Below are 15,177 nucleotides of genomic sequence, written 5' to 3'. Positions count from 1 at the left end.
TCACATCAGAGCCCCAGGCCATAATCCAAGAAATCAAGGAGAAGGAGAAGCTGCCTGAGGCTTGAGGACAGGGAGTATCTTCCAGTCTTTTCAGGTGTTTGTTGGTTTTCCCAGGTCTGCAAAACTGCATCACTAGAATAACTACCCACATCAGAGTACTATGTACATATGCACGTCCTCAAGGGAACAAATCCTTCATTTCTTTAGGGCAACAGCTGTAGAAGATAGGAGCTTCCTTCTTGTTGAAAATACTGATCCAAACTGCCTCCCAAATTTTTGGATGTGTCAGCCACAAGGGCAGCGTAGCAGAGTCACCAGAATTAGCTCAAGTTTAAGTGGCCCCTTTGGTTCATTTGACTTTTCAAATAATTTGTTTTTAATTAGCAGATTGCAAAAATGGGCTACCCAAATAGTGAGGTTCTCCATGTTCTGATCAAAGAAATGTAGTTATGAGACTTCTTTTGTTCCCTAAATGCTAACAGTAAGTAAACTACCAATAGTAACACCTCCCTGACTATACTGTGGGTGTTCAAGAGGGGAGGGGGCTGCATTGTTTGAGAGCGACCTGAGGGGGTTGGTGATGGTGCTGAATAGAAATGCAGAGACGGATTGGGGCAATGTAGGAGAAGCAGCTTTTACTGCTTTACCAGGCAAAGGGGCTGCAGCAGGGTGATGCCCTCAAGTCTGTGTGTCCCTCCTGGATGGGTCGAGGAGTCTTACAGTGTTCACAGAGCAGGCCTCAATCAGCTTGTGGACAATTCTTGCATCGGTTGGCATCAAGGTGGAGTTTCAAGCATCATCAACCTTCTGGTTTCAACCAGTCTGGGGTCTGTGTTTTTGTGGTCAGTAGTTGTCTTCTGGAGGGGGCGTCTGCTTCCTATAAAAACAACTTAGGAATATATGTCAGGCGTTTATCCATATCTTTCAGAGAACTGTGAATTCAGTGATTCGGCCATGTGGCAGATTTATAGTCTGAACTGTTACCAGTTCCCCAGTCCAACAGCTATTATTTGTTCACATTTCCCAACCATTACATTAGCTCTTGAGTCAGTATTTCACTTCAGAAGACAAGGACCCAGAGGCTTGTATGTGGTTTCATTGGCAGTGCCATTCTGCCCACCTCCTGGGAGTTAGTAGTCATCTTTTAAACTCATTAGCAAGCATCTTTGGGAGTTGTAGTATGTATTCTTAGACGTAAAAAGTAAGAGGATATACCATCATCATGATCGAAAATGAAACGGAAAGAAGCTAAATCTTTGTGTTTGTTAACAATTTAAGGTTAAGCATGTCTTGGATGATATTTTGGAGAAACTTCCAGAAGAGTTCAACATGACAGAGATAATGCAAAAAAAAACAAACAGAAGCCCCTATGCCCTTGTTTGCTTCCAAGAATGTGAGAGGATGAACATTCTCCTTCGGGAAATCCGTGTGTCACTTCAACAACTGGAGCTTGGATTGAAGGTAAGTTTAAAAGCGGAACTAGAGCAGGCTTCTCCACATGAAAACATATTTACTCTGCAGTCGTCTTCTTCCCTGCCAGGGGGAGCTGACGCTGTCTCCTGACATGGAAGGCCAGCAGTCTGCCTTGAGTTTCGACGCAGTACCAGAAACCTGGAGCAAACTGGCTTATCCATCCACGTACGGCCTGGCCCAGTGGTAAGCACCCACACTCCAGCTTGGCACCGGTTTGATTTTCTGAATTATGCCTCATAGGAACCCTAAAGATTGTGCTTTGCTGAGTACATCCAGCCGTAACTGTGCACACCACCACCAGTTTCATTTGAGTTTCCTCGGTATGTTGCTTCAAAGGCAAAAACCAAGTGAGGGTCATAGCAGGAATCGAATTCTGCTTCTCATTGAGTGGCTGTCTGATCTTGGCCAAAATACCTGATCTCTCTGTTTCAGTTTATCACCTGAAAAATGATAAAAGGATTTCCTCAGTGAGTTGTCAGGATTTAAATGGCTGGGGGAGGCACCCTTAAGTTTACCCTCACCTCATCTTATACCTGTATTTCTGAAGCCAGTGCTAACTAATGGCATTTCACAGTGAACTTTTACCCCGGGAAGCAGTAGGTAACACCGCCTTCGCTGTGTGGATAGGACTGTGTAGACATGCCACAGTCAAGGGCAGAAATTTACAGCTCCCTGAGGGCTGCAGCCAAGCACAGCTCGGCCTTGCGAGTCAGCACAGCGTTTCATGAGGCTGTCTCTACGCCTGGTTTTTTTTACGTGGACATTTGTTGTCTTCACTTTCCTAAGTTTTTCTTGCATTAAGCAGAATGCTACTCCAATCCTTGAATTGGAAGGCCCCATTAGAATTCCCAGTGGCTGCACATTGGAACTCCCCCCAGGGACCCAGCTGTTCGCTGGGGCAGGGTGCAGACACAGAGGAAGGCGCCCTGTGGACCTGCCGGATGACAGGAAAGCGTTGTGGCAGAGTCACTGGGTTTCTGTTAATGCTTTGAATATCTAAAGGCAGACTTTATACTTCTAGTCAAAAAGAATTTACATTTACACTTAAATTTTACAACAGTGATAACTTTAGACTTATTTCACCCAGTCTTACCTTTTGATTCCTAATTTCTATATATTTTTCTTAGCCTCTTTTTTCCACTCTTCTAGCTTCTGCGAGTTTACCATTTCGATTATTTTAGGAAGACTTGACACTGTAACATACACACTTTTGATTTTTCTGACGCACTGTAACACCATTACTTTTTTCTTTTGGCATTTTACCCTCCTTCCAGTCTGGAATTAAACTTTAAACCACCATAATTTTATTTTTGTTTTGTTCATGGTCAGGAATTATTTTTCCTTAATAGCATGTGTTGATTTCTTTGCTGCTTTTTTCCGGTGCTGTAATTTTCAAATAAACACTCCTAATCCTTATGACTTAGGAAGAACTACTACTAACATCTCTACAGACAACTGAGACATGTTTATCCCAAGACAACCCAAGTTTTAATTCTTTTATAGAAGTGGGTTATAGGTAAGTAATTTGTAAACATGATAAATACAGGAAAAACCATTCAAGCTTCTGTCATGAGGTTCTATCATTTTAAGACAAAAAGACCTTGCAAGACTTATTTTTGCTATTGACAGACTGGGAGCTTTTTAGGATACTTTGACAAAGTAAAGTCATCTGAAAAAAACGGTCTGTGGTTAAGTTTGACATATGTTTGAGAAAATGTAGTTGTAAAACTGCAGTGGTATGGAATATAGACCATTCAGAAAAATGTTAGAAGTTTATAACATTATATCTTCCCCACATCACCTGTAAAGAGTTGTCATAATTCAGCTACTACACACTTTTGAAAATACTGTCAGATGACTAACTGGAAAGCCCAGCCACCTATTTGTTCCCGTCCCCACGAAGGGCATATCCGGAGGCCCTGCCGTCAGCACACACACAGTAAGAACTGCCCTGCTGGACTCTAGTCCCCAAAGAGAGATTCCTGAGAGATCGGGTTTGCAAAACTTAAGGTATTTCTGCTTGTTTTCCTTCCTCATCTTTTACATCTTTGGCACAGGGTCCTATATTTTTTTTAATCCTAAAACTGAGCCCCTCTCCAGTTGGCATAAATTCAGGACACAGTGGCCATAGTGGGGCCACGTGGTCAGCACTGCAAAAGGTGGAAAGGAAAAAAACTGGGCTTGAGATTCTCTGAGCTGCTGAATAAGCTCGACTTCAGTCAGACTTTCTCTGGAACCTTCAGTCACAGAAGGCAGAAATGCCATTCCTCATCTGAAACCACAGCGGCGCAGCAGTAGGGGTCCCCTCTTCACCGAGCTGAAGGATGAGGCACACAGCAGGCTCTCAGGGTATGTGGCAGGGAGGAGATGGTACTGCGTCTGAATTCTCTTTACTACGCTCTCACTCTCGATGAATAGTTTACCTGGAAGTAGAATTCTAGATAACATTTTCTCTCCAAATGTCACTGTTACATAACTGCATTGTCTTCTGGCACTTACTATGGCTGGTGAGTCTGTTCATAAAAACTTGTCATTCCTCCACAGCTAAGTTACTCTCTCTGGGAAGTTTTTAAGATTTTTTTTCTTAACTCTTAATGTATTAATGTTCTGTCATTTTTACTGATGTGTTTAGGTGTGGTCTCTTAAAAAGGCATCCTACTTGATACTGTGTGCTGTTAAAAATCTGAGTCTACAACTCTTTCCACCCTTTAAAATTCTTAGCCCTGCTTTTTTGAAAGAAGAAATTATTGTGGCAAGTCATGTAATATAAAACATACTATATTAACCAAATTTAACTGTACATTTCAGTGGCACTAAGTACATTCACATTGCTGTCCAACTCTCACCATCATTCATCACCTTCCTAAACTGACTCTGTCCCCATTAAACTCTAAGTGCCCATCCCCACCCCACCATCTACAAGCGTACTTTGACTCTGTGGATTTGACTATTCTAGGTACCTGGTATATGTAGAATCAAACAGTACTTGTCTGCACCAAGTATGTATTGGAATGCATTTTTAAGCTTTGTATGTCCTACAGATCATATCTGCCCCCACCAAGATATACAGCAGGCTTTCACCAGCCATCTATTCATATACAGTAGTGTACATACGTCATACACACCCACCTTGGCGTCCGCGTGTTTTCCCTACGTCATCTGTCTCTGTTTCTTAGCCCTTCTTCCTTCAAATAGTGCCTTATCTACTCCTGCCTGGACTCTCCTCTGTCAATGTGTATGTCTCTGTGTTCTGGTTGGTTGTCATTTCTGGCTGATCGTCATTGTATCTTTGTCTCCTATTCTCTTGTCTACTGTTTCTCTCCTGAATTAAAAAAAAATATTAAAAAAAAAAATCACTGTCCAAAATCCATTTTTGGTTTCACATTGTGTATTCTGAAGGGAGGGAAAACTACCTGACCTAGTTTTCTGAAGTTTAAACATACACATTAAAAGTCCTGATTTTTAAGATTCTTCTTTTTTATTTTTGGGTTCCCTTCCTTCTGGTTGATTGGATTTGTGGGTGGTTTTTCATGCCATATAATCAGTTATCTTTAGACTCAAGTTACAGTTTGGCTAATTATAAAAGTAATTTAACCCATTTGTTGTCAGAGGACTTCATAGGTGTGATTCTATTGATCAAATGCTGCCTGAAGCTAACAATTTTTTCCCTTTATAAAAAGACTTCATGTTTTTCCCTGGCTTTCCAGGGGATTCTCTATCTCCACAGTCTGTATCTTAGTAAGTATTGTGTGTCACATTTTCTTACAACATATGTCCCTGATTATGATGATTCAAATTTGTAACTTAGGAAAACTCAAATTTTCTAGAATTGTATTAGCAAATATGTTTCAACATTCATCTTATTTTCACTCCAACTGTAACTCATTTCTATTTCATTTTGCTTTCCTTATTATTCTGCCTTATGCTGTTTAACTTTTTGCTTTCATTTTTATAACTGTCTTTTTGAGATTGTTTCCAACTTAATTTCCTCACTTTTTCTTACCTTACCAGTTTTAACTCATAGGCTCAGAAGGTAAATTTTAGTGTCTGCCTACAATGCAGGAGACCCAGGTTCGATTCCTGGGTTGGGAAGATCCTCTGGGGAAGGAAATGGCAACCCACTCCAGTACTCTTGCCTGGAAGATCCCACGGACAGAGAAGTCCATGGGGTCACAAAGAGTCAGAGACGACTGAGCGACTTCACTTTCACTCGTTACATACACGCTTCATGAGAAAAACTGGTTGCTGCAGAGTTTATCCTCTTTCACATCTCAAGATAGTTTTTTTCTACCTTTGCTTTTCCTGTTCCTTGCCTTTATTCTTTGTGGGATCTATCTATAAGTATGTTTTCCCTAAACCAGCTATTTGGAAGAATTTAATATGGGGCAGGGCCCAGAGCCAAGTTCTAAGCGCATAGGAATTTTCTGTGTGAGCCAAGTTCGAGTGTGAGCATTTCACCTTTCTTCCGGGTGGTAGTCTGTGGGCATGAGGTCCTCACTCGGCCTGCTGCCTTTGCAACCGTGAACCCAACCAGGCCCCGGGATGTGGCCACGCTGGCAGGGAGCGACTTCAGCCTAGAGAGCTGCCCCACAGGCGTTTACGTGGGGCTTTCTGCTCTGTGCTCCATCTCCCCCCTCCCCGTTTTCAGCAGCCCTTTAAAAGCTACCTATCAAGGCTTCTCCTATTTTTATGGAAGTTCATTTTTCCTTAGCCTCTGTGAGCTGGCTTCCTCTCAGGTATGTTTTAGATGTTTGCTCCCTCGGGTAACTGTTGTGCTGATGGAGTAAGAGGACATGTTGTAAACACAGCGGCTTCTCAAACTACAGGCTCACGATGGACGGAAGGTGGCTGGTCCCCTTGATAACTCTTCCTTCCGCTCTTTCAGGTAATTACAGCTTGTGCAGAGGCCGCTATCACATGTTCTGCTGCCCTTGCTGTTCCTGGGAACTCCGACTGTACAACAGTCATCAGAGCCTTCCCCTGCCCATCCTCAGACACACAGGGATGCGTCTCTGTGCACCCCGTCAGCCCAGATCACATACAGCTACCCACGTAGAGTCACCACATGTCACTGGGGGGTCACTTGGAGGATCTAAGTGAAACAGTGGTTGAATGAATGGAGTTTTCCACACTTCTCAGTGTTTCTAACACTTTAAGGGGACAGACGATTCTATTACCTGGTCATCAGGTAACAGTTTCACAGGTTACCAGTTCTGGACCTCTCTACCACCACCCACCCCAGCACCCCTTCATCCCCAGAATCTAATCTTACTGGAAAGATTTAGTACTGAGAGCACGTTCGTTTCTTCCTACCTTCTATTCCCCAGGTTTAACGACCTCCTCCTGCGATGCCGGGAACTGGACACCTGGACACAAGATCTCGCCCTTCCAGCTGTGGTGTGGCTTTCTGGCTTCTTCAACCCTCAGGCCTTCTTAACAGGTAAGAGCTGGGGTAGGGCAGCCCCTGATGCTGATGGAGCCATGCCACGAGCAGAACCCCAGCCTCATGTCCCTGGAGCTGCTCCCCTGCCCTGGTGACCCGTCCTCACGCGGCGGCCACTGCCAAGGAAAAAGGACACCAGGCAGGACGGGAGCAGCCAGGTGGGTGGAGTGTGGGTCACCCAGAACACGTTCTCCATCGGGGCCCACAGTCTCACGCGGCTGTGCTTGGCCGCGGTAGTTAGTGCAGAAGCAAACCAACCAGCCAGCGGCACTCGGGCATGGCTATTCCACTCAAGCGCCATCCACAAAACTGGCCTTTGTTCCACCCCTTCTCTAGTGCAGCCTGGCAGGTAATGCCCCGAACACCCCATGGGACCACAGCTCACTTTGGGTGGACACTCGGCTCAATGGGGGCTCCAGGGAATCTTATGTATATGACTTCCTCCTGCTCACACCTGTCCCTCCTCCTCCAAAAGCGATCATGCAGACCACGGCTCGAAAGAACGAGTGGCCACTGGACAAAATGTGCCTGACTGTTGACGTTACCAAAAAAACAAAGGAGGACTACGGGCATCCCCCTAGGGAAGGCGCTTACCTCCACGGGCTCCTCATGGAAGGTAAGATGCCCCCAGGAGCACATGCAGGGTTATCACACTTAGAACCTTTCTCACTTGGGTGCAAGTTGGTATTTGTCCTTTGCTTATTAAGCCTGGTGGGCTACAGCCCAGGGGCTCATAGTCAGACACAAGTGAGCAACTAACACACTACTCCATTTCTCACTCACACTAGTGCTTACTTACCTCACTTCTGGCTTTCAGATAATTTAAATGGTAGGATGTGTGTCCAGTGGGAGCCAAATCTGAATGAAGGTAAGGATTGCGATTGCTTATAGACTTATATTAAATCTACTTCTTATGAATCTGGGGGACGGGGTAGAAGACGGAACATTTTCCACTCACCCATGCATTCATCTTATCTTGTAAACATTTCCTCTTCTCCTGAAAGGCTCTTGGAGAAAGCGTTTCCAAGTCTCTGCCAAGATGCTCCTTATCACTTTACAGACCCGAACTTGAATTAAGAAGGTGCAGTAGGAAGGGAACGTGGTGAACTGCAGATTTCTTACACTGTCCACTAGCATGCAGATTCACCATTTTTTAAAAGGAAGGACAAACTAACTTGCTTTATTGGGTCTGGATTCTCACAGAACCTGTTTTCATGTAAGTTTTACAAACCTTTTGAATTCAAATGATTTAGTTTTGTTCACAGGAAAGTTCGGGGGTAGCTCGGGAGCATGAGCCTATGCTTTTGAGGAGGGAATGGCAGCCCACTCCAGGATCCTTGCCTGGAGGATCCATGGACTGAGGAGCCGAGTGGGCTACAGTCCATGGGTTGCAAAGAGTCGGACACGACAACAAATCTTTGCTTACAGTGTCTGCGTGGCTCCCAGTCACCAGGTGATGAACCCTCCTCCCATCTTGCCAAGGAAGCCACTGACACGCAGCAAAGTGACAAAACCAGAACATTTATTGCCTACACCAGCACGCTTGTAACCCGTGTCTCTCCTGCAGGAGCCAGATGGGACAGCCAGTCAGGAACCATCGTGGAAGCCCGCCTCAAGGAGTTAAGGTCCGCGATGCCAGTCATCTTTGCGAAAGCCATACCAGTGGACAGACAGGAAACCACACACACGTACGAGTGCCCTGTGTACAAAACCAAAAGGAGAGGCCCCCACTACGTCTGGACCTTCAGGCTAAAGAGCAAAGAAAAGGCGGCCAAGTGGGTCCTGGCGGGCGTGGCTCTGCTTTTGGAGGCCTGACGTGGCCCTGAGTCCCCCTGGCTTGGCCGGAACACAAGCAGCGCCTGTCGTTGCTCCTGGGCGTGGTAACGTATCCCACTGGGAGGCATAACATATTCTGGCTTATGTAACTTTTGAGAAAATTAAATGTGCATTAATTTTTTTAAACACCGTCCTTGTAGAGAAGGGGGACAAAAAGAAGCAGATGTAGAAAAAACATGGGAAAGGGACATATTTTCAATAGGTTTCCCCAGTACCCCTCTACTGCCCCATCCTGCAACAAGATTAGTGCAGCTCACGGTTTCATCAAAATCCCACTGTAACTCAAAAAGCAATTTGGCTGGAGTGTCCTGGTCCCACATGGGATTGTAGTTTTTATAGATATTAAACAAAAATCTCTAAATTAAATTTGCCTTTATATATTCTTTTAAAATACAGAAGCCATGGGCCCCAGGCAGCCGCCGTCCAAGGCCTCCAGTGTCAGTAATGTGACAGTCTACTTTTGGTTCAAGTTTTAACAAAAACAAAATTCTAGTTGCATGGTTAATTGCACTTTGTAATTTAGAGGAGCATTCTTCAATATAAACATCCAACAACCCAGAGCAGCTTAAACTATGGGGTTTGAACTATGGCCACTCATGATAAACTCAAGGGGGTGTAACCCCTGTAACGACCTGGCCTCCAGTTACTGTCTGGGAGATAAAGAGCTGCAATGCTGCGTTTCCTCCAGGACTTACCTGGAACTTTACTCTTTTAAACTGTGATTTTTAATCATCTGCAGATACTTTTAATAACTCAACATACAAACAGGCCTGTGTATAATATATGTATACAGATTCCTCTCTCATCTTCCTGAGAAATCTTTTGAAGCGTATAAAAACAATCTTTAAAAAAAAATAAGCATTTAGCTCTACAAAGAATTTCTGTATAAAAAGAAATCTTAGGCACAAATGGCATGTCTTGGAGTGCTCCACAGTGAGCGGGCTGGTTCTTCTCTTAATTGTCTTCCACCAGCTGCTTTTGTAAGCTGAGAAGAAAGAGGAAGCATTAGGGGCACAGAGGCAGAGACACAGCAGCATCCCCCAGGGCACCACAGCCAAACTGCTCTCCCGACACAAGGTCAGTCTTCACTCCGGTCACTGCAGGCAGGCTCACCTCAGCCCCACATCCCTAAACCCATCTCCTCATCCCAGCGCACAAGCCTCCTCTCTCTGTCCCAGAGGGTTAGAAGAGCTCTTTGGTCTTCACAGCTTTCCCTGCCCGCCTTGTAGGCTCTATGACTGTTTGTGACATTCCCGACACACACAGATCCCGCACAGCCGGCACTCGAGGTGGCTTCTAAGAGTCAGGCTGAGATGAGGCACCCCGGGCCCACCTACACAGTCTTCCCCTCTCCTGCTCCCAGGACTCTCACCCTCCGTTCTGATTTGCGAGGCTTACCTCTCCAGGTACTCCTTCACATTGTTATAACCATAAAACTTGGCCAGGTGAATGAGGATGCCTGTGGCACAGCGGCCGTCGCGCCTCCGGCAGTAACTGCAGTTGCAAATGCCCCGGCAGGGAGGGCACACCCAGTCCTGGGGGAGCAGAGGGGCCGCAATGTCCCGTCAGCGACAGGCCAAGATGACGCCCTGACCAAGCCCGGCTCGCCGGGCCTCACCCCCAGTCAGCTCGTCCTTCACCTTATGACGTGTACTACCGTCTCCTTCCTCTTGCCTGTTTCAAAAAGGCCCAGAAAGGTGGACCACTCCGGATCACATGCCTGGGAAGTCAGCCCTGCTTTTCAGAGTACAGGCCTTCTCAGCTCACCTATGCGGAGCTGCAAACTGGGGACAGTCTACTTAGCCCTGGTCCAGCAGTGCAGTGGTTATGAGCGCAGACTCTGCAGCCAGGTGCCCAGCTTCAAGGGCACACACGCTAACCAGCGTACTATGTATTATTTTACAGAGGGAACCAAGCTGTGGGGAGGTGTATGTACCTACCTCACAAGGTTAGAAGAGTAACAATGTACGTGAACTGCACTGACATGAAATCTCAGAGCCGTGGGGGACACAGCGCCCTACAGGGCAATACCCCTGGCCTGGCCTGGCCCTGGGTAAATCCAAGCTAAGTGCCAGTGCCAGAGGAGAGGGGCACGCCTTCCCCTGTACAAACCATGACTCCAAGAAAGCTGGGCTCTGACCGTGGAAAATGAAACACACTCTTTTACCGTCCTGTGTGTTCTTTCTAGAAGGAAAGTCTCTTTTGCATTTCTGCCAGTCTCAAGAAGCAGGAGGAGAGGAGAGTGGTAAGGGGGCTACAGGTCCCTGCCCAAGGGCCCCAGAGCCCCGGCCTCAGCTTGTTCCCTTCACAACATGGCTCGGGACGAAGGCGCACACCGTCCCTACCGGGTCCAGCAGCGCCGACCTCACGTCCTCCCCGTAGCGGTTCCGCAGGCACGGCCCGCAGAACTGCCCTCGCACGCCGCCGCAGCTCTGGTTCCGACACACTGTCTTGGTGTCGATGGTCTTCTGCCGACACTGATGGCAAGTGTTACCCTGCGGGCGAAGACAGAGACTGGTGAGCATGGGGTTCAGAGGGGGCGCCCGGGGCCACGTGCATGAAGCTGCCCTGCCTCTCCTCTAGAATCGGGCACGGCTGTGTCTCTGGCCCAAACCCTGGTGCCCTCCGGGAGGCTGTGAGCACTCAGCTCTGGGGCCAGAGAATCCCAAGGACAGCCCGAGTCAGGAGCCTGGGAGAAACGAAATGATCAGGTGGGCAGAAATGGTGGGGGTGACTGAGTGATGACGGCGAACCCCCAGAGTATCACACGGCTCCAGCCCAGCTCCCAGCAACCTGGCTCCATTCAGGGTAAGACCTCCTGGTTTTAAAATGTTGGCAATTACATTGAAAACCTTTTAATACTATTTAAGACACTGTCCCATTATCTAAAAATGATGCAAAATACCACAAGCCATCCTCTACATCACCATTTAACAAACATTTAAAACATCTCCTACCTACAGAAGATATTCTGTCAAACTTCAGTTTCTGTTGGTTATATAAATACGTATGTTATTTATCTATTCCAATATTTCAATATATTACTATATGGTAAATATATTAACACAGTGTAAATATATTTCTATTGGTTATAAAAGCATTATTTTTTTCAGTGTTTAAAGCATAAAAACTACTTAAAATACAACGATAAATGTGATTTTCCAGACTATACCCTGCTTGCTACCCCCCAGAGAGCCCTCTCTCCTGACGAGGATACTGCACTAAGCCGTCTCCCCTTGCCCAGTTACAGCTGCTCCCGTTCAGAGCCCACCTCCGAGCCCTGGGGAGACAGATGCACAAGGGTCTAAGCCCAGACAGTTTACAAGCAGGCAGTTCAGGTACCAGTGCCTGGGAGTCCCCGTAAGAGTCACAGTGATGTCAATCAGCTGTTAGATTACTTTACCAGAACTTTATCATAGATTTTATCCCGAACAGTGATGGCCACGTTCTCCAAGTCCTCTTCAGTAATGTCCTCCACTGGCCGAAAAGAAGACACGCAGCGACGTCGGCGGTGCCCCTGGCATTTCCCCTGCAGAAACAGCCAAAGCAGAACTGCACATTAGATGCTCTGAGTGGTTAAAAAAAAATAGTAATAAAGTTTTAAACTCCTCAGAGCTCTAGGACCATTAGTATTAACTCGGTCCTTCTTTTATCTCCCTGAAATCCTTCGTGCATTTAGCCATTCATTGAGCTCCTATCCTTAGTGTCAAGCTTCCTGGATGGCAAGGTGACAAAGAATGACCAGAAACTCAGGGTCCCAGCCCTGGATGACAGTCACCAGCTATAAACTCTGCGGACTGGGCAATGACCCACACTGAACAGCCACAAATAGGGTCCAGAGTTTTTTGTTCCAGGCAGAAAGCTCTCAAACTCCCCATTCCTAACAAAAAGACTGAGATTCATCCTGTACGTTCCCAAAAGCAAAACCTTGAAGCCACCCGGAGCCTGTACGTTCCCAAAAGCAAAACCTTGAAGCCACCCGGAGCCATCATCACCTCCACTAGAGATGAACCTGGGGTCCTAACCACTGAGCTGCTCGGTTTAGGCACAGGACAGCCCTAATGGCTTAGAGCTTAGACCAAGTACAAGCTCAAATCCAGGGGTCCTTACCCAGGTGTGGCCACAGGAGCACCCAGGGCATCAGGGAGCTTGGCTGTCTCAGCTCCTGCAGACCTCCCGGGTCAGCCCCTCGGCGCCCTCACCAAGCCCCAGAAGACCATGATGAACACTCCCGCATGAGGACCACTGGCTTAGACAAAGCAGCATTGGTTCGTTATAGTCATAAAATACCCCACTCACTGTCTTCCTTCTTCTGAAACTGTAAAACTCTTCTGCGAACTTGGCGGCTGACACAGTGAAGTTTTCCAGGGCGAACTTCTCAGGGGGCCGCGCGCTCCGGGCCGGGTTGGTCCTCCGCGTGACCTGTCCCTCTGAGAAGGCCCGCCTTGTGGTCTTCTTCTTCTGCAAGGAGAGCACAGACACAGGCATGCAACTGTCTGCTTGCCAGAATGAAGGCCATCTGGCCATGGAGTGAGTGAGTGTGTGAGTGTGTGTGTGTGTGTAAATACCGGAGACAGTACATACAAGGAGTTCCACTTACAGAAGCTGAGTTCGGGGTTCGGACCGGGAAGAAATCAGGCATCGAGTTCAATTCCGCCAGTAACTGAGCAAGCTGAATTCAGAAAAAATAGAGTCTTGCATAAATATTACTAAGTCTACTTCAGCCAACAGGTTATCACAAGTCTTTGGAGTTTGTAGCCATGAAAAACCTGAGTAGTTTACGTAAGATCTGACGAGTCGTTATATTTTTAACCTCACCTCACATGTAATGATTCTTATCTCCTGGGTGAGATGCTGAAATTATCAGAGGAATAAAATCTATGTCTGTTCCCTGTGTATAAGGACCAGACACAATGAAAACTGTCCTGGAAGGATCAAGGCCTGGAGCACAGGGTTAGACTCAGGACTGCGCCACTAATTCGTAGTATGACCGTGGAACCTACCACTCTGCCCACCCGAATCAAGTGTCATCATGTTCAAAACAGAAAATGCCCAATTAGACCATTCTGACAGTTACTGAGAGCTCCAAACACTGATTCTTCAGGCTGGTTAATTTCTCATCAATGAAAATTTATGAAAATATTCCTAAAAATACCAAAACAACAAGCATTAAGTGCCAATCAAATAGATGTATGGGTGTCACTAACAAAATCATGAAGAACACAGTTCTCATGCGGAGATGCGGAGAAATACAATCCTAAAACTTTTCCTTAGCTAAAGACTACTATGCCTCTAGATAAACTTTACCCAAAAGTAAAATTTATATTAAAATTTGTATTTCCTTAAGTAACTTATTAGACATATTCTAAGACTGCACATACAGCATCATTATGCTTTTTTAAAAGAAAATAAAAAGTATACCAAAATACTAAAAGTGTTTGATAGAATTATTTTTTAAATTCTGTATATATAAAAATTATGAAGCAAACTAGTTACTGACCATATATAGAAAAACTGAATACACATGTATGGATTTATAAAGTGATTCAGAACTCCGTGGGTGTTTTAATGCCTAGACCCCTTTCGTTCCTCCCCTGGTATCTCCGAAGTGCAACAGCTAGGCTGAAAGCTGCCTGCCTGCCCGCACAAGTAGCTGTTCCGCGGGCTTCACGACACCCTATTTACACGTTGCTCCCTTCTGCTGGGACAGGCTTTTTTGTCTCTAAACCACTGTACATTTGCAACATAATCTGATCAACAGTAACTAGTGTGAGTCCAGGGCACCGTGGAAGGTCCTGGGAGTCTCTTCCCAACCCAGAGCTAGTCAGGCAATGACCGCTCCAAGTCCAGGAAAAGAGGAAGAACCCGCAAAACCCAGAGTAGGCTTCCTGGCAGAAGCTGCAGCAGCTGTGGAGGGGCGCAGCTCCGGGAGCCCGGCGGCGGCGGCCAGGACGCACAGACTCACCATGGCTTTGTTCTCCTTGATGTTCATGGTCCTCTTCAGCAGAGCATCCGAGCTCTCCTGGCCCTCATCCCGGGAGTCGTCCTCAGACTCAGAGGCAGAGTCCTCACTTTCCTTCTCCTGCCTGCAGCTGGTCTTCCTTCCAAGAATCATTTTTTTATTGTCCTGTAAACGTGACCCAGGAAACAGAGGCTCTGCAGAACCGTTCTTATCAGCTTTTTTTGCCAGTTTCTTGGTGGGGAACTGAAAGGCTACTCGAAGACCAATACTGCTTCTTCTAGGCCTGCTTCTTCGAGCTGTAGCCTTTTCTTCATCGTCATCTTCTTCCCCACTCACGAAAGATTCTTTACTGTCGTCACTCAAATCTGACTCCACAAGCTAATGAAAATGAGAGAAAGAACAAAGTGTCTATGGCAAACCTTCGCAAAGACACACTTAAAACCGCTCTATTTTAGGAAAACAG

The 15,177-nt window shown here is 46.3% G+C and overlaps 2 protein-coding genes and 1 long non-coding RNA gene across 21 annotated transcripts in view; 1 reads left to right on the top strand and 2 right to left on the bottom strand.

Moving 5' to 3' along the window:
* DNAH11 (dynein axonemal heavy chain 11) overlaps nt 1-8,878 on the top strand; it is a 369,573-nt gene extending 360,695 nt beyond the window's left edge. Inside the window, exons 78-82 of the mRNA XM_086397406.1 lie at nt 1,279-1,461; nt 1,541-1,656; nt 6,801-6,913; nt 7,392-7,532; nt 8,484-8,878. Coding sequence (XP_086253532.1) covers nt 1,279-1,461; nt 1,541-1,656; nt 6,801-6,913; nt 7,392-7,532; nt 8,484-8,731 — 801 coding nt within the window. The 3' untranslated portion in view covers nt 8,732-8,878. The remainder of the gene's footprint in view (nt 1-1,278; nt 1,462-1,540; nt 1,657-6,800; nt 6,914-7,391; nt 7,533-8,483) is intronic.
* On the bottom strand, nt 621-8,211 carry LOC147374510 (uncharacterized). Its single transcript, XR_015162839.1, has 3 exons — nt 7,875-8,211; nt 6,787-7,774; nt 621-1,913 (listed from the first exon to the last, which is right to left on the bottom strand). It is a non-coding gene; the product is annotated as an uncharacterized LOC147374510 (long non-coding RNA).
* Nucleotides 8,422-15,177, bottom strand: part of CDCA7L (cell division cycle associated 7 like) — a 211,756-nt gene continuing 205,000 nt past the window's right edge. For 14 of the 19 annotated variants that reach the window (XM_086397421.1, XM_086397417.1, XM_086397425.1 and 11 more), the window contains 7 exons: nt 14,718-15,092; nt 13,353-13,424; nt 13,052-13,213; nt 12,156-12,281; nt 11,098-11,247; nt 10,151-10,287; nt 8,422-9,737 (listed from right to left, as the gene is read on the bottom strand). In XM_086397421.1, coding sequence (XP_086253547.1) covers nt 9,707-9,737; nt 10,151-10,287; nt 11,098-11,247; nt 12,156-12,281; nt 13,052-13,213; nt 13,353-13,424; nt 14,718-15,092 — 1,053 coding nt within the window. In that variant the 3' untranslated portion in view covers nt 8,422-9,706. The remainder of the gene's footprint in view (nt 9,738-10,150; nt 10,288-11,097; nt 11,248-12,155; nt 12,282-13,051; nt 13,214-13,352; nt 13,425-14,717; nt 15,093-15,177) is intronic. The other 5 variants (XR_015162838.1, XR_015162837.1, XR_015162834.1 and 2 more) reach the window with 1 other exon arrangement.

The sequence above is a fragment of the Bos grunniens genome, chromosome 4 (genome assembly GCF_055505025.1).
Source record: "Bos grunniens cultivar Pamir isolate PY7600 chromosome 4, Bosgru_T2T1.0, whole genome shotgun sequence".
NCBI lineage: Eukaryota > Metazoa > Chordata > Mammalia > Artiodactyla > Bovidae > Bos > Bos grunniens.
Note: the sequence above shows the minus strand (reverse complement) of the source record. Positions and strands in the feature narration are given on the sequence as shown.